A 22,360-nucleotide genomic window follows, 5' to 3' on the forward strand; every position below is an offset into this window, starting at 1 on the left:
ACCTAATTTTTTATAAGAAATTTAAATATGGGCAAACTTTTCCCCATATTTGAAAAGTTTTTTGCAATAATATTGGCTATTTGAGGGCTAACTGTTGACATGTTTATACCTACTGTAAAACTTAAAAAAAAAAGAGCTAAAATAATTTGTAGAAATCACTCGACCAGAAAATTTAACATAAAAAAGCCATTTGCAATGGAACAGGGGAAAGAAAACCAACATTCTGAATTCAAATACCACCTTTAAAGTTTGGCCAATAATGCCTCGCGCCACAAAGTTTTACTTCTAGAGGCATAAAAACATTGTTTTGTTAAAATTTCTCACGTCACAGTTTCTTTAACGCTTGAAACGACTTAAAGTCCTTGAATTGTAAACTAATAAAAAAAGTTAAAAATAATTTGTAAGCCATAGTAACCCTAATATTGAATCCCACACTCCAATATGACATAAAACATGGAATAAATCATGAAAACATTAAATAATGCTGAAATTTTAACGGTATCAAAAGAATGACAAGACTTTACAAAAAGTCTGGAAAGTTTTGGCTAAATTTTCGGATCAGTGTTCCTACCTGTTTTGCCACGGCTTCACTGCTTTAGGACAGCTTCCACTCTCTGCATGTGTCTCACTCTGCTACTAGCTGTAATGTGGGCATTCCTTCACTCAGACCAAACAATAAGGGATGTGCTCCCTGCCTATGGACCATTACATCATCAGCATGCCCTTATATGGCATTTTGCACTGCAGAGGCTTGCATGAAGGGGGTGTGCTTGCTCGAGTGGTGTGCGAACACTGGAGTAAGTCTGCTGAAGTGATTGTTTGACTTAGGGATGTAACAGAGATGAGGGAAACGACGTCGTTGACGTATGTAATGTGTGAAATATCTGCCTTCTTCGTCAATGCTCCGGAGGCAAAGAAGTAGGTACAGAGAGGGAGGGGTCAACTTAAGTCACTCATTCAATCTAAAAAGGAGGAATAAGAGGAGAGGATATGGGAAGGGGAATGCAATATTTATGTGAAGTTTTTGGATTACAAAATATCTACCCTAGATTCCTGGCTAAAATGCATATATATAGAAAGACCACACCAACAGTTATTCCCTGACATTTGGAATTTTTACGAAAATTATTTATATGCAAATACTTCTGCTGATTGAAATCTAAGCACAGATGTGTGTCTGTGTAGTTTCAGGGAAAAATGCCAGACCTGAGAACATGCTGTTTCTGTCTAAGACACAAGGTTTTCAATGAACATAAGTCAAAATTTCTGAACAGAGTTGTCTTTAATTTTTACAGTCCTTTATGCAAAAGAAAAATATATACAAAAAGAAATATTAAAAGGTAGTAAACAACAGAAAGAGTGGAGAGCAGCTGATGTTTCCTGGCATGGTGGGAAAATGGGGAAATGAGAAACTGTCTGTCACGCACAATGTTCTCTCCTCAAATAGGGTCATGGATTACAAAACTACCAGCATTGCCTATTGAAGTGGAGCCTAAAGTAGTGATTATGAGCATATGTTCCTCTGGAATAGGTTGATTGATTTGATAATTTGAGCAGGATGTTGGATTTTTTTACAGATAAATTGAAGCTTGATGAAGGTTAAGACTATAGATACTGTAGTTACTCCAGGCTCATTTAGTGTATACAATGCAAACTAAGATCTGTATTGTGCAACACAAGCTCAGTAGTCATTCTTGATGGATAAATCAAACATATTGGTGTCTAAAACTTTTACTTACTGAGTTTTTTTGCACTTGTTTTTTTATTTGTAAGTGACATTGAATATTTCCATCACATTTGGGGTTTGAGAATCTGATGGATCCTGAACTGCATTCAGGTAGCATTCTTTAATAGATATTATTTTCTATATTTGAGCAAGATTTTTCCCCCCCATTCTAATCACCAATTGAGTGTCAAGTAATTAGTTTTTCTGTCGGTAAGCAAGCTAAAACACCTCTTGGATGGACACCAAAATGTTGGTGATGAAAGACATATTTTGGCCTCATGAGTCTAAAAGACATAAATGTGTGTAGGCTGCTCAGTCGTTTCATTGTTATTTTTGCCATTGACTAGTGAACAAAAAAATACAAGTGATATATATGGGTATGTGAGTTTCATAAAACTAAATGACATTGTTTTCTAAGTATTGTTGATGATACATTTTAAGATGATGTTGTTGGAAGACACAAGACAATAGTTTCTATAAAGCTGATGCAACAGGATTTTTTTAAATATTGAGTGTGCAACTGGATAGCAATGTACAGTCTTCCCATATCAATCATATTTTACAGCATTCTCCTAAGAAAATAATAATTAAAAAAAGAAAAAAATAATATCAGTATAAGTGTACTAATGTAAGTACGTGCTTCGGGCAGTGTGTCACATTCATAAATGATTCCGGCAGTACAAAATAAAATCACAGCAAGACTCTTCCTGTCTCCTACCCACTAAATGAAATATGTCATGGCTTCACAATGGCTGAGGTCACTGTTTTTCATGTTATGAGTTTCGCCAGCCAAGCTGCAGGAGCAGAGGTTTTCTGAGTTTATACGTGAGAAAAAATCTGAGTAAAATACAGTGCAACACTGTTGTCACCAAATTTTTAAAAGAAAAAAAGTGTTATGTAGAACAATGGTAATGGTTGAATTTGTTTAAAATGTGTTTCTAGTTGAGACATCACTCGTGGAGCCAGTGAAAACACAGCAATTTATAATTCTTTGTTACTAGTCCTTAGATAAGTGTCTGTATCACAAATGCATTTTACAAAAGTTTACTTTTAGTAGTAGAAACAACAAAATTTAAGCTTCATACAGAGTTACAATCTAATTTCTACCCTTCAAATTTATGTTTTTGTCACTAAAAATTAGGTCATCAATAAAAAATCTTTCAGCATTGATTGCAGGCCATTATAAAAACAAAATAGTTCAATCTGTATTGTAGTGTCACAGACTTTTGTCCTATACTACATGTAAAATGCAGCTGAACTTGTTGTTCTCACCCTGTTCTCGTGCAAAAAACTATTTGTTCTAGAAGCAAACAATTTGGTCATTCCGGATTTAGATTCTATTTTCGGATGTGGACAATTTTTGCGAAAGAGGAGGCCTGAGCGCTGTACTCTTGAACCAGATGTAAGGGATCAAACACAAGAGCAGGCCACACAAAAACATGTTTGCTGTGACAGAACTCTGCCAAATGACAAATAGCTGAAAGATGGAGCTTTTAGAATATGACCTCCGTGGGATGACGACTGTGCTGACAGGAAATAGAAAAATGAAGTGGTTTGGGATTTGGTTTGGCTGAGCATCATGTGCGCTTAAGAGTTCAATCCTATGGATCATTCCTCTGGAATTTCTTCAGAGCCGGAAATTCTAAGAAGGATAACTTAGGAGTCACAGGGTTGATTCAGGGCACAAAAATGTGGTTATTGATCAGCAAACCTGTTCAGAAACCCAGCTATAGAAACAGCCTTTGGCTGCCCTTTGACTAGTTTTTTCTCTTTATGATGCACCGGATATTTTAACAGTGGTCAGATATGGACTGCAGACAGGCCAGTGAAGCATACACACTGCCCATAATGCCTTGTTTTTTAATTTGTGCACAAATATAACTGTTACTATTGACCTGAATAGTCCATGGAGGTTATGAGACATGAGATGAAATATTTCCACATAAGCATATGTATCAGTGATTACATAACATGAAGTATGTGCAGGTTATGGCTCATCATACTCAACATACCTCAACTATCACAGATGCTGATTCTTTTGCACATTTATTTGAGGCAAACAAAACCATCTAGATGGTGATTTTTACCAGTTAGCATTGGCTAACCCTCTCCTGGTCCTTCTTGATACCCAATCTGTTGCTTGTTAACCTGTTATTTAAGTGATCTTTTTCTTACTTCATCTTAACCTTTTGAAGATACAAGCATTCATTTCTAAAAATGTTGGCTTGAAGTACATAGACAAGTGTTTGTGCATTAACCTGTTCTGTTGTCCATCAGTTGTGTAAATGTGTAATTGAATGAAGAGAATGTGTATTCTGTCACATATGAATAATTAGCCCTAGTACCTTCTCTTGAACTTCCTGCTCTAGGCCTCCTGTATCTGGTTCCAACCTCTGAGCTCACTCCTGACAGAAGCTGTTTCTGATTTTTACTGTTACTGTTGATAGTTAAAGTTCGGCTCAGGTTCTTGTTGCATCATTTCATTGATCATTGTCCTCCTCTGCAATGATTTAGTCACTGGCCATTTCATTCTGAAAGGAAACACTAATACATTTGCGTTTCATTATCATTATTCACTGGATCTGGATTCTATTACATCCTGTAGAAACACGTGTGTATAAATCTAATCTTTCAAAGGGTTGACCTTTGAACTGCAGCACATGCACCATTCTTGATTTCAGAAAGTCAAGGTCAGTGGGACAGTAGAAGCGGATTCGGGTCCAATGGGTTTCAGGTTCGAGTCCACCAGCTGCTTAAACACTAGCCCAAATAGCCAGAAGATAAGACCTGACAATGCTTAAAGTCAGCTGGACAGTTCGTCAAAAACATTAAAGAAACAGCTAAAGATAATTCAAAGATACAAGACACCAAAAGAGAAAACAGCTGAGGAATAACTACAGTCTTAGAAGTAGCTGACATGTTATTTTGCTAAATGTTAGCTTAACATAGAATTAATTTACCAAAAGTTGGCCCAGAGCTGACCGAAAATGTCATGTTAGTTGTTTGTAATATAGGTAATAGTAAGGTCAAGTCATTCACAATGACAAAACCTAATTGTCACTTAAAACCACATCATGCATCTGAAAGCCCCAGTTCTTTCTTACTAGTTGCTAACAATAGGAGAATGGCTTTTTTTTTTAAAAAGATGTAGTGTTACTAGACCTGTTTCAACTCATGCTTAGTCAAGTTAGCCAGTCAATCATTTCAGCTAAAATCCAGAAAAATATCTATATTTCTCACTTTAAAAATGCCTTTAACTCAACTTCACAGCAGATGAAACATGTCGTCCTTCCGTGCTATGATAAAAAAGGAATCTGGGCAGGATTTAGTCTTGCATCTTTAGATTGAAGGGCTGGACCATGCAGACAGGCTGTAATTAACAAAAACTCACAACACAGGATCACATGAGATCATAGGTGGAGGCAGAAATTATGCGATGTGTGTGTGTGTGTTCATGTGGGTGTGCGCGCATGTGTCTGCTGCAGTCCTGAATTGCTCCAGCTGATAATCATTACCCCTTCTCCTGCCGCACACCCGTGGACTTTGATGTAAATCTCAAACACTTAAAGAGGATGTTGCCATCACTGTTTGCACAAATGTGGGAGATTTCAAAGCCCCCTCAAGGGCCACACATCACTCCAGTCAGCCAGAAAATACACTACATGTACTTACGCAGCTAAGATCCTGGCACCGTCTAGCTTTGCACAATATGTCGTAAGATTTTAATCCCAAAGGTCATTGCCTTTGGTTTCTCAGATCAGATTTATATTTCAAATCACAATAATCAATGTTATTTTTGTGTCAAAATAGCAGAGTTCCCTTTTCTGTATAAAAACATGAAGCGACATAAGGCAAATTAGCTCACATTTCCACTTAAACATTCAGTATTTGAATGCATTACCTAAATTTCTACCTCTTTAGTGTTTCTGTGAAAACATCTATGTCTATAGTATATAAAAATACTTGACTTGCAGCTTTGACATGTGAAGGTTTGAATAATGCTTGTATTTTGAATTTTATAACATTCAAATAAATTCTGTCTGTCTGACATGTTGTCAAATGATCACTAATGGTGTCTCAAAAGTAGGAAAAAAATCTAAATATTCTTAAGATATGACTCTTGGCAAATAATTAACATAAATAAACAATACAAATAAAATGTTGTCTAACTTTATTTGATAATGCAATTTGACACTACAATAAACACCTTAAAATAAATCTAAAAAGAGCTTTATTGGCAAAAAAAAGTGCCTAAATGTAACTCAAATAAAAAGAAACAAATAAAGCCAAAATAAAAATGCCAATAGACTAACATAATTAGTCAATTAGTCTTGGCTGAACCATGGCACATACTGTATATTGTACAAGTACAGAGGTACGCGCGTCCCGACATACGAGTATTCAGAGATACAAGCGAGCGTTCAAGCAAATTGTTGTTTTCAACAATAAAGGCTGTATATTTACAGTCCAAATATACTACATATCTACAGCAGGTCCTGGGAAGTTTCGATACAGGTCTAGAGACTAATTAATAAGCATGGATAAAGGATAGGATAAAGCTGCCTCTTAAGTACTAGAGCAGCCTCTATCTGTCAAATCTCATAATGTAAGGCCAAAAACAAAGGCTGCATTATGCACTTAAAGATAGCCAGACTTCAAAGGTTCACTGCTGAGACTAGGATTAAGTTCAGTGTGACCACCAGCCAGAAGATGAGATGTTTAACAACATTCGAGTTCACCGCCCAGGCATTCTGACAACAGCTGGACCACATATTTGACCCTCAACAAATGAAGAAAATTCACAATTGGGTTGGTCAACATTAGTGCCTGGACTTCTGCCTCTGTTACTCATGCTGTGACTGATCCGCAAACACTGTGTACTGTCTTGTACACAGGATATGACTTAACAAAAACATTTCACAACTGTAACAGTTGAGATCGCCAATAGTCCCAGTGTCCTTCCCGGATTTGAAAGAGGTCAAGGAAAAGCATTGGGAGTTGGAAATTTTGAGTTGTAATCTATTGGTGTGAGTAGGAGGCTCTGTAAATGGTCAGAGCTATGTTTCAAGTCAGGGATATTGGTCACCCTGCTTGCTCAGTTTTTTTAAATGCTTCAAAAATGAATGACAGATCCTCCACATCAGGGTCGTACAAGTTAACTTGGGAAGATAATGAACTCTTGTCAAAACTTTTAGGGTAAAACATAAAAAATGGTGGTGGATAAATCACACCACTTTATATCGTCTCTGTGGCTGCGTCTCCACAACAGAGGAGCGGGACTTTGATGACACATCATTTTTCATGAGTAATAGCTCACATACAAGGAGATTAGGGTGATTAGAGAAAATGACATGTGATCTTTCTCATTTTCTGGCAGGAAATGTAATATGAGTGAAGACTGTTCACACTGTCAGTGACTTGGCCTCAGCTGCACTGTCTCATTCAGCACCCATTACGTATGCTAACCACGTAGCTGTATGTGACTTACTGACGGCATCAGTCCTTTTCCATTTTCTTTTGTCCTTTTTTTAAAACTGTCATCCCCTCCTTTTCCTTCCTATTCCTCTTCTCATTTCCTCCTGTCTTTATCTCCCTGCTCGTTTCACACCACTTCCATCACATCCAGCCTGAATCCTTCCTCTCAACACTAACATTTCCCTGTAAATGATAGTGACCGAGGACACAGGGTGTAACGATTTAGAGAGACTGTGATGAACTAAGATGTGACACCAGACCCACAGCACACAGATTAGAGTTTCAGGGTTTTTTTTGTTTGTTTTTTTGTATCGTCTGCTCATTTGATTTTCAGGCTTCCATTATACAAAATGCTTGGCTCTTGGCCTCAAATAGTCACCAACTCTGAATTAAAGTGAGGAGAAGCAGACTCACACCACACATGCACCAACTTCAGTGCAGTTTCTCCGGGAATGTTCTGTGTCATGCTCACATCTGTATCTGCTGTTGCAAAACTTTTTTTTTTTTTTCATCTGAGACACGTTGTTCTTGGCGTTGTGTCCTCCTTCTGTCTTGTGTTATTCATTTAATGCAAACAGTGAATGTCATGATATTTTAGGATCAACATACTACACCATTTATTGTTATTATCACCCTAACCCTTTACCTCATGAACTGTTACACCAGCCATCGCCATGTCTTACTGAGTCCATTATTCCTCCCTTTGCTCTTAATCTTTTCCTCATTTCCAGTATCGTTTCTTTCATGGTTTCTTCTTTATTTCGACAACCTTTCTTTCTTTAACTCATATTTATTTACGTATGTCTCTCTAATCTGTTCATTTCTGGGTTTTAAAAAGCTTTCCTTTCGCACTTTAAAAAAAAAGTCTGTCTTGTCCACCACCTGCTTGCTGTCAACAAATATTACAGTTTCATCTGCATACATCATCAGTCACAGAAACATCTACAGAATCTTAGAATTGGCTAAAACCTTTGGCATTAGACGTACTTAATCAGTAGTTTATTTTATCTATACTTGTGACAACTTCTTATCTCAGTCAGTCAAGTCAGTGGTACAAATCTTACTGCCTACCTTTATAAATATGGAAAAAGGTTACATTTTAATCAAATAATGAATATTTATGCCACAAATTAATAGAATCAAATGGAGACATCAATCATTGTGTTTATACTGGAACCATTTACGGGTTGTATTCAGTGAATATCCTGCAGTTGTTTTAGTCAGTTAATTTTGCTCAAGTTTAGCTTATTTAATCATGACTCTATACCATGTCAGTTGATTGAATATGAAACCTCTAATGGGTTAACAAGAGGGGGGCGGGGGTACAGTGGTACATTACGACTGTTGTTCTTTCAGGTTACATTAGGTTCGCTGTGGCAGAAAACACTTTAAATGCTGATGGAGTGACCCAGTGGGAAACCTTAGTGCTTATCCTGGGGCTGCCTGAAAGCACTGGATCAACAGTGTTATTAATGAGTGGACCAGATTTTTGGACCATAGCCCGTCTCCATTTTATATGATGTCATTGTCTGGATTAGACATGACTCGTCACACCTTGGTGATTGAATGCAGCAGATGGCTCACATCTGGATCGAATCCAGAGAGGAAATCTAGGAACAGGGGGTTATGATCTTTAGCTTTGTTCACTGTCTCCTCGTTTGAATGAGAAGTGATTTTATTTTAAACATAAGGTCTGCGGGATGTGGACAAAATGGACAAACACTTTTGAAAATGACAACACTTTTCTAATATACTTTTACTTCTTTGCATGGAAACAAGAATGAAAAACATGGACTTATTGTTATTTAACGGTAATTATGTTGTGATTGTCCTGGTCTGATCCACTTGACATCTAATCAAGTTGTATTTGGCCCCTGAACCAAAATGAGTTTGACACCCTTGGTCTTGGTCATGGCTCATGAGAGAAACTGCTGATTATTTAGAAAAAAGAGAATTCCTAATTTTTTTAAAGCCTTCTAGCCTTAATATTTTACATAGTATTTACATTGGGTGTGAACATGAATGGCTTACAAGTGTCCAGTTATAGTGATGCATGTACAGCATTTTATTGTAGTGGCAGTAGTGAGTCAAATCTGTGTTCCAATTGAAATTAAACAAAATTCACAAAATGTTTAAAAAGATGAAATTCATAAAAATATATGTCACATTGTTTTCAATAAAGGAATATAAGTTACGTGACAAACAATAAGTTGCTATTTTAAATTTTCTATTTAATACCTGTGTTTAAACTGTCCTTTAATAGTCAGTACTTGTAGACAAAGACAAGGCTGGCTGCCCCATATTTTGCCTTCTACTTTTCTTTTTGGAGTTTTAGCTGCAGGTGACATTCTGTGAGTTGCATTACTGCTAACCATAGGCTCAGTTTTCCCCCAAGAACTATTTGAAGGGTTTTCAGAAAAGTGGGAAAGACAAAATAAAAAGACAAAAATAAAGACAGGGTTGCTACAAAAACACATCTCCACACTTATGTGGATTATTTAAACTGCTTGAGGAGATTATTGTTTGTATGATTCCCCATGTTTTTAGCTTTTTAAACCCTGGCTATCCTACCTCTCCCTCGAAAATGTGCCATTTTTTTGTTAAAACTTTGAAAAAATGTATTTCATTTTATTCCTCCCAACACCAACATGACTGTAATTCAAAATAAAATAATAAAATCAGTCTATCTGGATGCTGTTGAACCAGAATTTTGGGTTGTTTTTATATAAACACTAAACTGACTGCATGTTTTGCTGTTGAACATGTGGGCTCACAATTTTTTCTTTGTTTGAAGAATGACCTCAAAGAAATTGTGTGCCTTCAGAATGATCTCATGCTATACTTACATTAAATTAGAGAGATCCAGCAGACAGAGCATTTATGTACTGCGGTGTTTGCTCTTTTTCCAAACCACAGATACCGTGCCTTCGCCTTCGACTGATCTAAACTTTACAGGAACTCCACTTTAATTGTTAGACGTTTTTAGGCAGATTATACTGTAGGTGTGTTGAGAATAGAAGGTTCCCTGATGAGGAACCGTAACAGTTGTGGCCTGATGATGAAGTGTTTCTGGGGGGTTGTATCCAGGTGACTGCAGTTACAACAAATAAAACACTTTGTGTCACACACGGTGGCTCTATACAGGATTCCTGTATGGTTTGCAGTATCTAACCTTACTTCTCTGACATGGATACTTCCTCTTTCTGTCTCCTCACTAAGCCATGAGAGGCTCCTGAAACTGGATAGACCCTTAAAACCATTTTTCCACCATTTAGTCATGCTCCCCACCTCCGCCCTAGCTCTTCCTAGCCCTCGTCTCTGCCAGAAGGACTTTATAAGCCCAAAAACATTTGTCCTGTAATATCAGCTGCTGGGTTTTGACAAAAGCCTGACTTCATAGCACTAACTCATGCCTACAAGACCCATCATAGTATTATCTCCCGGATGTCTTCATCCTTCACTGTTACAAGGGTAACAAAGTGAGTGCCAGACATTTATGGCTCAGCAGGTCAACACAACGTTAGGAGAGGAGCCTTTTGGGTGAAACTAAATTGACTGCATAATTTAATCTTGGAAAAATACAGTGCAATTGAGGTTTTGAATTTAAATTAAAGGCAGTTCGCCCTGGAAATGACTCGGAGGAAAGATTGTGGTTCTTAGTTCTTGGGTGAAGGAAGGTGGATGTTGTTTGTTTTGCTGTTATGACACCGTAGCTTAGACAGCGCACTTCTGCTACACACTCTGCGGTCCAAGAGTATAAATTATTAACCACAGGAGCCATCAGGCTTGTTGCACTGGCATATTAAGTAGTCTTGTGCTGGTTTTTGCATCCTGCCATAAAAAGCAGAATTTGGTCTTGTTTTAACTCATGCATCCTATTATAGATGGAGTTTTCTTCTGTGCGTTTCCATCACCTGAACTTGCACAAAAAATTCCAAAGCGCCCCCTGTTATGGTTCACAGCATTGAACATGGTTTAGGAACGTCAAATCTAGGACACATATGTGTATTAATACTGATTGTATTTACTCTTCTTATTTTTTTTACTATAATATAGCTTTCAACTGGCAAAAAAGAAGTTCCCTCAAATTTACTATTAAAACATTAAAACTATTACAACATAAAATCTTTGAGTCTATGGCCTCATTAACTCAACCTTGGAAATGTGTTTGTCACTGTTCCACTATAAACACAAGTATATGAGTTCATTTTGAGCAAGATGTCTCATTTAGACCCTCCCTAAATCCACCAGAAATTGGGCCATTTAAAAATCTAATACAACAGTGGGAAGATCCTATTAGTCCGTCAAAGATTATTGTCTTTGATTTCACTTTATACAGCTGGAGCATGAACCAAATCTTCTTATTATTACAAAACAAAAAAAGCATTCTGTTGTTACTAAGGTTTTGCCATAAAGAGGAAGTAGATACAGAATATTTCTGTAACACCTATTTAAAGTGTATTACTCATGCATTATCACATCATGTTTTTCCAGGAAAAAGTAAGATGGGGAATTCCTTTGGTTATTTTAGTTAAATAAATTTTTTAAAATGTAAATACATTTGCAACAATGGGTTAAATAGTTTAAAGAATTCATCGTAACTTTTTAATTTCAGTTTAAGAGGATGTTTCCCAGGGCATTATGTCAAATATAGAATATAATAAGATTTTCAGTATTTCCCTTTAGGTAGTTGGTTTAAGGTGTGTCTCGAAAGAAAGAAGATAATCTCATAAATCACCTGCAGCAACTCCCAAAAGGTCAAAACAAGGGTGACAACTTAAAAACCCAACCATGGCTTTCATTTTTTAACATTCATGAGTTTCCTCAAATCCCAGGATGCACTGGGACAGGGTGGTCTTTTTCTTGATAGCCCCACCAAGAAGTCAAACTATCAGGGTTTACATTTTGGGGTTTCTGTACCTCAGCTTGACACCAAACTCACCTCAGTTTTAAACCACAGAACTTTCACACCCAAAGGAGGGGGACTTGAAATATTTGAATTCTCTGTAGATGATTAATGTTTGGGATTGTTGAATTACTAAATAAAGAAAACCACTCAGCCACAAATAAAGAGCTGCATTTACAGCTAATAGAGCAACCAGAGACCTTAGCTTTGTTGCTGTGAAGAGTTGGCAAATTTTGTAAAAGGAAAAATAAAATGGAGCCTGTTCCTAATAAGCTGTCCCAAGTGAACAGTAAGCACCTTCGAAGGTTACTGAAGCCATTTCTGATTTTTACTCACACCCCTTTAAATTCAGCAGGGGCTGAGAAGATACGGTAATGTAATGTATTTGGAAACAAAGACGAAACCAAGGTTACCAAATACAGTCCCACAGGAGTTTGGCAGCCCTTCCTCCTACAGCTGAAACAGGAAATGAGGTCATGAAATGTTGACAAGCACATCCTCAGTCCTAGAATCATCTGTCATGATCTTGGCCGGTACTTAAGTCAGTAAAAACTTTCACAACCTCCAGTACTCAAACAGACAAGTTCTTTGTAAGTATTAAAAAACCCAAACATTTGTTAAAGTGTTTAATAAAAATTAAACTGACTTTTTGTAAAGTGTAATCTCATTTTTATTAACTATCACTGGACTAATTGAACATGTGGTTCAAATTTAAATGATAAAATAATAATTTTGTTATGTCCCTCGTTGGGCAGCAGAAAGCTTCTGGTTTGATATTGTCTCCACATCCCATGTTGGGTTGTGCCAGGAAGCTGAAAACTCTGCCTCTGACTATTGACTATTGTGTGGCGCCCCTGATAAAGAACCAATCTCAAATGATTGATCTTTCACTAACTTTCTGTTCATTTTTAGCTTTTTTTTTATTTTACTTGACCTGGCAAATCATTAAAAACTAATTCTTAAACAAAACACCCTGTTAAACATGTACAGTACAACGTATGACACCAAAGGGTTTCTTTTGTATATTCTAAAGACAATGCATTTAATCAAATATATTAAATATGTCTGCAATAATCAAAATACATAAACTCATGTTTATGTACATGATAGTAATTCAAGCAAATATTAATGATTTCTTTTACCATATTTCATTAATACTATTCATTTTACATTTGTGGCTGAAGGAGAAAAATTAGAAATTCAATAGAATTTCTTATGTTCATTTCACCATATTTCACTCAACCTTACATTTTAAAGCTACAAATTGTTCTTCTGTTGAAAGAAAAAGATGTGGAGACTCATGTGCACAGTTCATCATCATAGGCCCATTCACCAGAGTGAGACATTAGATTTGGCAGATCCAGGCAGGCACTTTTTGTCCTCCCTCCATATTTCACTCACTATCTCGACATAGACTTGGCCGACCGCACAGGCACACACTCATTGTTCAGACAACTGCAGCTGCCAGCTCTGCCGACGTAATGTGCAAGTTTCTAGCTGTCGCTTCCTTCCAGCCTGACAGGCTGGGAGCTAAAAAATGGCTTCTCTTTGCCAGGTTTTGCCAAGCTGTAACTCAAGAAAGCGGCTGTTAGAACAAATACAAGAAGCAGCGATTAGTCCTGACTGGCAGGTACATGGATCTCCTACAGTGTGTTGCCTACTTGACATTTTATGTATATTCATCATTCCCTGACTGCAACTCTGACAGAGAAACATTAATGGTTTACAGCGAGCATGCAAATGTCATGCCAACTCTTCATTTGCAATTGTTTTCCCAGCTTGACCCCAGCCCTCCGCCCTTGGTGCTATTTCCTTTAACAAATAGAAGATTAGCTCATACATCACTGCTGCAGATTCCTGGTCACCACCATCATTTGTCAAGCTGGACTCCGCTGACCATTTAATGGGCCGCTCATGCTTGTTTCTCAACACTGCTGACCGAACGTTACTAAAAAAAAAAAAAAACCTAATATTTTAGGCCTTTGGTGGCATCCTGTCTGAATTTCTTAGGGCAGATTTCTTTCAACCTGTGCTTTTTATTTGAAATACAGTTAGAACAAATGTTGTCTTAGTGATGCACAATATACTTGTGATTCCAGTTCATTCGATTCAAACCAGGCCAACAACGTTGTATATTTGTGTTTTCTGTCAGACAGCTGCTCTGGAAATACATTCACGTTCAGATTAATTAGCTGCTCTGTATCTTAATAAATCCCAGTCCAAGTGGCGCATGACGCGGTGCTCTAATATTAGCTCACATTTCTTTTAACACTGAGTCTAATTTAGGCTGCAGGAGAATTATTAGCAAGCCATGTGCTGTTGTGGTTGGTGAGGTTTAATGGCTGCATTCTGTCAGGGAGATGTAATCACATTACGCGATGTAGTGACGACTCTCTCAGCCCAAATGCCACCCAGTGTGGAGATAGAACAGAGCGATATGTAGTCACGTTCCCACAGAATTGTACAATCGAGAGAGGTGTATGGTTCCAATGTGATTCTACGACTCTAGATGATCTAGAATGGCTCAGGCATATTTAAAGCTGGTCTTTAACCATTTCATGGAACATGTAGTTAATGGTCTTGGCAGCAGGCTTTAATTGAAATATATCACTAGTAATAGCTTGGTTCAAAAGCCAGTCCACAAGCCATGACAGGTATCAGGTTATACAACAAATACACAAGTAAGTGACAAAAGAGGAAGTGTTGGCTGAAGGGCCCAGATCAGGTCAGCAGGAGAGATGGTGGAGTACGTGCTGATGAACCCACTGAGTAACATATTTTAACATATGACGCTACGTGATCTCAGACTGCATTCACATCATCATCATTGCAAGATGTTTCTCTCTGTGAAACAACATCACAAATATCATACACAAGTCACCCATTGTACTTTCTCCTCTTCTCGGAACAATCGTCTCATTTACCAGAACTTTTCTGTTTCTATTTTTTTTTTATCACCCCCAACCTGATACACAAAATTCCAGGTTCTCTATCAGCGTCAAGCCATAAAAATCATTCAGACATTTTCCATTATAGAGTTCACATAGAAAAATGACATACAGTTAGTGAAATGTCTTGTCAAAACAGAGCTGTGCTGATTGTGTGGCGATGAGGCACGTGTTCTAAAGGAGGGTAAAGAGGTTAGTGTATGTCATGTGTTGTGTTGGGAGGATGTTGCTAAATGTGTCATATTTGTGTGATTTCTGACCTGGACACAGGATCCTGTCTGCTGATCACTAATGCAAATATACCCAATAACGTCATGTACTGTACATAAAACATGCAAGAGTCAGTCTGAGGATTATTATTTTCTGTCCAAATAAGGAAATGTTAAACATCATTGCTCTTTCGAGGTGCGTACTTTGCACTACCATCGTGTTTTCCCCATCTAACAGTGTCTAGAATATATTTTAGGTTTAAGACTGACCAGACTTCTCTGCACTGCTACCACATACATTATTTACCGCCCCACTTATCACAGCAAATACTCCAACTGACTCTGAAAGAATGTAACACATGCCCCTAGATATGAACGGAAAAAACATTCCGGGTTGAATTGCAGGTGCCTTCAGAGTTGTGAAAGACTTTCTAAAATCCTTTGCTAGAAATTCAGCAACTGATTGTCAGGTAAACTTGATGAATGAGGCAAACTTTATGTCTCCTTTCTGACACATAGTACTTTGAAGGTGTAGTGGTGAAGACAGATCCTGCTCATGTAGTTGTTGGTACATGTGTACTGTAGGTACATATTTCTACAGAACTCGGTCAGATTCTATACTACTGCACACTTTACTTAAGCTACAGTTTTCCAATAACCAAATATTATCTAAAGTTAGAAAAGACTTGGTTCAGAATAAATAGTAACAATCTTCTGGCAGGTCCTGATCTATTCATTGACCACTCCATGGATGGAGCCAAAGTTTTAAGGGTTTATCACAACTGTAAAAGCTAACGATGAAAAGATTAATGTTGATAAAATATAGAATAAAAAATTACAAAAATAAGCAAAACCATATATGAAAAATAGACAATATATTGTCCCAAAAAGGTGTAGAACCTTTACATTTTCTTTATTTTATTTGTTCTGCTTTTGCTGTATCTTGCTGAAGCAGGAACTGTGATCACCAGTAATCAGGAAACTCAGCTTCCCAAAACACACACACACACACACACGGCTGTCTTTCATTTCAGAACAGGGCAGGTCTGGATAATAAGCATCTTAGTGATGATGAGGGCATCGTGAAGGAATGTTCTCCATCAAATCCACATGAGTGATGTCACCACCAACACCACCACCACCACTGCTGCAGTTAAGTCAACCAGATGGCATGAACATATACTGCTAATCATTAAGAGCAGGAAGACGGGTCATGTGGTTCTGTGCTCACAGTCACTGTGCTTTTATCTGCATTTAAAATGCTCCAAACAGTGATTATCACTTACTGTGCCAGTACATTACATCAACGCTCTTTCAAGTTATTATCTGCAAGAAGTTTTCTTTTTTTTTTTTTTCCCACCACGTAGTTTTGTTGTTTCCATTTCAATTTTGTTACTTTGGGGGCGTGGCAAAAAGAGGGCCAAATGCATTGTGCAAGAAGAGTGACGAAGAAAATTACAATACTTTCGACTTTCAGTGGAAAGTACATCTAATTTGTGTGAGTCATGAAATTACTGGAACCTATTTCATTTGCAAGCGTGGTGTTGGGAAGCTCAGGATCTCAGTATGAAGATACTTTATAGGCCCATGTGTCGGGAAACAATAAGGTTTGTGAAATGTTAAAAAAAAAAGTGTTAATAAATCAGCATACCTTTCCATGATGGTTTTTATCCCTGACTATTAATACAGCTGTATTATAATATAAGCAAGTTTAACAATTGTCAGAATCATTATTATTACATGCCAATCCATGTTCCAAGGTTTTATCATCCAAGTCCATAACCCTGAAACAACTTTACACGATGTGCAGTTTGAATTCCAAGGTTTTCAGTCTGTTTGCTAAACAAACAGTCTGTTTGCCACAGTGTTTTGAAATTAAGTACAAATCAGTTATTTGTGCAAAAAGTCTATGTTGAATCTCCAGAGTCTAAGAAACTAAGTTTTAGTTTTAAATTCAAATCACAGACATTATGTTTGAAATGAGTTAAGTCTACAGGATTTCTAGCCACAAGCTGAACAAGAGTCAAACTCAAGTCATGAGTCCTGGACCTACTGCTTAGCCCAGTAAAATTGAGTGCTTCATAAAAAAACTGGGTCATGACCGAACAACTCTGTAGACTTTTACATATAGGGACCAGAGTTTCAAGGTCTTCTCTTTCCTTCAGTATAAACTGATCCCATGTGTGTTACAAAAACTAGGATTACATCATCAGAGTTGTGGTATTCATGGTTCCCGCTGTCATCTGCAGATGACAGCATGCATGTGAGGTTTCATAGTGGGACTTGATGAGAAAAATACCCAAGCATATGATTCCTGCCTTGTATGTTTTAGTACCCTAATGACATCATCACATGATATATTATAGTAGGTTATATTTTTTTAATACTTTGATAAAATCAAAGCACACAGATGGTTCTTCTTTGGTGTTTCTTGAAAAGAAGGCGAGCGTATGTCCCGTTGTAGTGCAGCTGCAGTCATGTTTGAACATGTGCTAAGGGTTACGATGTCGCTTTCACTCTCACACCACTGCTGCTCGGCCAGTTCAGTACCTGCCACGTGATGAGGTCATCATTTAATGAATACATGCTATGAATGACAATTAATCAGACAGGGTTCAAGAGTTCTCTCTTCCAGTTTTCTCTCTGAGAGCTCAGGATATTAATTATAATGTTTTGCCAAGTAAATTTTTGTCTTTTCTTGATGTTTTAAAGACACACGAGTCTGTTCTCCCTTTCATGAAGTGCCAGACATTTTCATTATTAGAAAAAGTGGACTTCAGGCAAGTTAGCCAAGCAAACATCCCATCTACAGAACAGTACTTTTGACATTTTTAAAGATGAGTAATGTCCTGCTGGTTTCTTTAAATATGTTTTCATTTCATTAGCAGGTGTAACCCTCAACATCTGAACTACAACCCCTACAAGGTTATTGGTACCTTGATTGTATTCTTTTTTAGGAAGGGAATAAAAACTGGTGTAAATCCCTATCATGCTGCCCTTCTGCAACATTAAGTCCAGTTTCAGTTCCATCCAACCAGGTGAAAAATGGCTTTTCCCATGAAAAGTCAATGCTTATTGGGCTTTGCAGTTCTTCGCACCCTCTGTAATAATGTTTTGGAAAAAGAGCAGAGTAAAACAGAAGCTGCTGAACAAACTCCGGGGGTTGTACTTTTACTCTGGTAAAAAGACTGAAACGGTGTTTACTTTAGCTCCCTTAGGGATGCTCTGTTTCTTTTTGCTGGCGGCAGCCTTGATTACATGTTCACCTCCAGGTCTTCAGCGCAAAGACTCATACATGATAGTAATATATCATGTTAGAACATGTGCTGCTTGAACAGAAGTTTACTGAGGTGTTTTAATGACATTTGTTTGAGTTAGTACACTCTACTGCTAAGTGATTACAATTCAGGGACTTGAGCTGAAATCTACCGGACCACCGATTGACTTGTATCATTTTCTACTTCTTTAAAGACAATTGCACCTTAACGGAATGAATATGCAGAAAAACTAACCTTCACAAAATGTAGGACTGTGAAATATTTTTACAGATCTTCAACATTTATATTATGAGGACTCCAGTATCTGTAGCAGACCCTGGTTTTGAAACCCAGAAGTGCCCTGATTCTGTGTGTTTGAGACATTTTAGGATTCATATTACTGTAGCAGCTGTTATGTCCAGGTTTGTGGCCATGGTTTATTCCGGCTTGTTCAAAGAGCTATTTTCTTCGTAGTATACCACAGTTGATGACTAAACGAATTGGGGGAACCACAGCCTCTACTTGTGGGCCAATACTTTTCAGGTTATTAATTATTATATGTATTTTTAAAAATCAAAATAAGTCCATGCTATAATAAATCCTGTCTGTGCATTTTTATAGGGGGACGACTTTAGAAAGACAAGTCAATTGGTAATATAAATCCAGATTAGTTATTCTAAATTAATTGGAATTTATTACAGTGTGTTTGCTGTAGAATTTGGTTTTCTAAAGTTATTACTAAGATCCTTCAGTACTTGCCTTCATTTGCTTTGTGTCCATTTGTGTAAAACATACAAAACCTGGACATCAACCATCTCTAAAGAACAGATCTAGATACAGTATGTGTTACTGCTCTGGCCCATAGATATACGTAAAAAAGCCTATCCTGGTGCTTTGATAACCCATATGTTTTTACCTGCATATAGATACACACACATACACACATATGTAATGTATATATCCCTAACAAATCATGGATTTTAGTGGCCCACCTTCAGTATGTCGTGTTGTCTTTCGGCTTCCTGTATTTGCACTGTTGGTGGGCCAAATGCTACTGTTTGAGTGCTGGGCCAGACACTTTTGTTTGACTTCGACCTTGTGTCCACCTTGGGATGCACTAACCTTTCCCGTTCCTGCTCCAGCAGGTTGGTGAACTCATCACTCTTCTTCATGAACTCTCCGTGGTTCCTCTTCTCATTCTCCAGCTTGTACAGGGCCTGTTTGTGTGACTGCTCCACCATCAGCAGCTGCTCGAGCATCCTTCGGTGTGTCTCCCTCTGCTTGTCTACCAACTTATCCAACTGTAAAATGATGTAGAATAAAGTTCTCCCTATTTTTAGTTCATCGACTTTTGTGTTGATGACACTCAATATGAATGCAGATTTTTACCTCTATCATGGGCTTCTCATAGATGTCCTCCTGAAAGTCTTCAGGCTTCCCCTGAATGGCGTCTCTCTGTAAGGCCTGTAGGACTTTCTGTGGCGTGACAAAGCCGTATTTAGCCTCCAACAGGGCCAGATCAATTTTCTCTGCCTTTAGTACTGTAATCACTTCATCTCTGGCCTGAAATGAAAAAGACAGTTCGATTATTGAGAAATATCCCAGTAAATTAAAATAAAAAAATGAATCTAGTGTCTTAAATTTGATGTCTCAGAGTTTGGGAATCCTGAGTCAGAGGAAACTGTCAGGTGAATCTTTGGGTGTAAAAGGACAGGAAGATGTTTCAGCCCTTGTCCAGGTTGATCATGCATTTGATGCACATCTGTACTGTGTTTACCTGTAGCTCTCCCTCCAATAAGCTCAGCAGAAAAACCAGGTCATCTCTGGAGAGGTCCTTGCCCTTCTCTCTTCGACCTCCTTTTATGGCAGAACCTGTGCTGCTGCCTCCGTTTCCACTGGCGCAGTTACTGTTCTTTGTCATCTTGTGGTTCCGCTGAACTGTGCCGGTGTCATCGGGTGGTTCATGGTGACGACTGCGGCGCTCCGCCCTCCCTGAGGGCTCCTCACGATCGGCTGCACATCGCTTCCGTGTGTCTGACTGTGGCTGCTGCTGCTGATGCACTGGCTTGGCCTTGTTAATTTCCTCCAGACTGTTGCTTCGGGATCGCATCTTCTTTTGTCTGTCAAAAAATTGACAGTTGAAGACAAAGTGATGAGGACGTTATATATTATATAGTCAGTTGTGTAAAAGCAAATGCTTTTTTTTTATTAGAGGACATTTGTTCAATAAACAATAAATTACCCCTAATCCCTGATTCAAAAAAGTGTAATTGTGAGTCCAAAAAAAAAAAAAAAAAAAAAAAAAAAAAGACTAAATATACAGGCTAGTTTTTATCAAGTAGAAATACTTTAGTTTCTTGATAATGGCTAAAAACATAAACACAGATTATTTTGCCCCTCTCACAGCATGCCAAATAGTTTCCTGTTTAAAACAGTGATATCCGTTTAGATATACAAGTCGGGCCAAATGGAACATTGCACTGCATTTTACTCAATGTGCTTAAGCCTTTTACTTCAGGATACATTCTTTAAATCTAATCTTTCTGCTGTGCATTAGGTCAAAGAACAAGAATGCATTTTTATTGTGTTTGGGCCAAAAATACACATTTTTAAATTAGAAAATGAATCTGCACTTTATGACTTACAGTCAATAAAGTAGCTATTTTCAAAATAGCTTAACAGAATTGTTGTTCTGTTAAGTGGTATAAATGGTGATTCAGTATTTGAGGTACAAATATGGCATAACTATCCCTAAATTAAACAGAAATCTGACACACACAAAAAAGATATTGAGGAAAGCTAAGTTTGGCCAAATAAACCAGAAAGTACCTCAAAAATAACTAGCCATAATATGATAATATTAATTTACAAAAGTGTTGCTTTTGTCGTACAAATTACAAAATTATCGAAGATTTCAAAGGAAAGGCAAAATGGTAACAGAAAAAAGCAACGAATGCTGAAAATGGAAAGGAATTTGAAAGGACCCAAACATACATCTAAATTATCCGAAGAGGAGCTTTGATGGATCTCTTTTGAGTGTAGCCCAGTCAGAGCAGATCTTTGGTTTGACCTACGGAGAGTTGCACACTGGATATCTCGTGGATAACGCTTTTCTGAGACAAAGTAAACCAAAGTTGCCTTTGGTTTCTTGGTTTCAAACATGGGAATTTCTAAACGTCGGTACACCTTTCATATCTTTTGTATTCTGTCTTCTACACTGTTGGTGATTGGTGGAGTGATTTGATGTGTTCGAACCTGAAAAGAGTCACTGATGCGAAGATTTTTTTAATCCATATTTACACAGCACTGCCAACTGAAGCCTGTGTGTATTCACACTGTGCCTGGCCCACATCTGGTTCATGAATGGGCCATTCAGTGACTTACCAACATCAATCAAACTTTCATAAATACATACACACCACGCAGCGGTTAAAGATTTGTATGCCTCAGAGTCATTCATTACATTTTCAGTATTATGTATTGCGTAAATACATCAAGGAGGCAAGGCAGAAACAAAAGCGTGCTGGGACTCATTTCTAAGTATTTGATGTGAGAGAGAACAAAATGCCCAGAGGCATGACATCATCATCTTCATCATGTATCCGAATATTTCCAGTGTTTCATCTAGCGGGACTATATGACCACAATGCTCACATTTATTTTGTCATTAGTAAAACAGAAACCCAAAATAATGAGCTCACTTTTAATAATGCACTCCTAAAACTCAATGGTTTCCTCACTAAGGCCTCAACACAGTTTATGACATGTGTACATTTACAGTTAGCATATTTTAAGCTAGGGCTAAACATGCAGTTTTTCAGTTTTATTGTCTAAAGATC

At 37.6% G+C, this 22,360-nt stretch overlaps 1 protein-coding gene across 2 annotated transcripts in view; it reads right to left on the reverse strand.

Moving 5' to 3' along the window:
• filip1l (filamin A interacting protein 1-like) overlaps positions 1–22,360 on the reverse strand; it is a 45,504-nt gene that overhangs the window by 6,426 nt on the left and 16,718 nt on the right. The window contains exons 2-4 of one of the 2 annotated variants that reach the window (XM_025062485.1): positions 20,299–20,641; positions 19,911–20,084; positions 19,644–19,822 (exon numbers count right to left, since the gene is read on the reverse strand). In XM_025062485.1, coding sequence (XP_024918253.1) covers positions 19,644–19,822; positions 19,911–20,084; positions 20,299–20,631 — 686 coding nt within the window. In that variant the 5' untranslated portion in view covers positions 20,632–20,641. Of the gene's footprint in view, positions 1–571; positions 711–19,643; positions 19,823–19,910; positions 20,085–20,298; positions 20,642–22,360 lie in introns of those variants that run through there. The other variant, XM_025062486.1, reaches the window with a different exon arrangement.

This window comes from Cynoglossus semilaevis, chromosome 14 (assembly GCF_000523025.1).
Source record: "Cynoglossus semilaevis isolate Cse_v1.0 chromosome 14, Cse_v1.0, whole genome shotgun sequence".
Lineage (NCBI taxonomy): Eukaryota > Metazoa > Chordata > Actinopteri > Pleuronectiformes > Cynoglossidae > Cynoglossus > Cynoglossus semilaevis.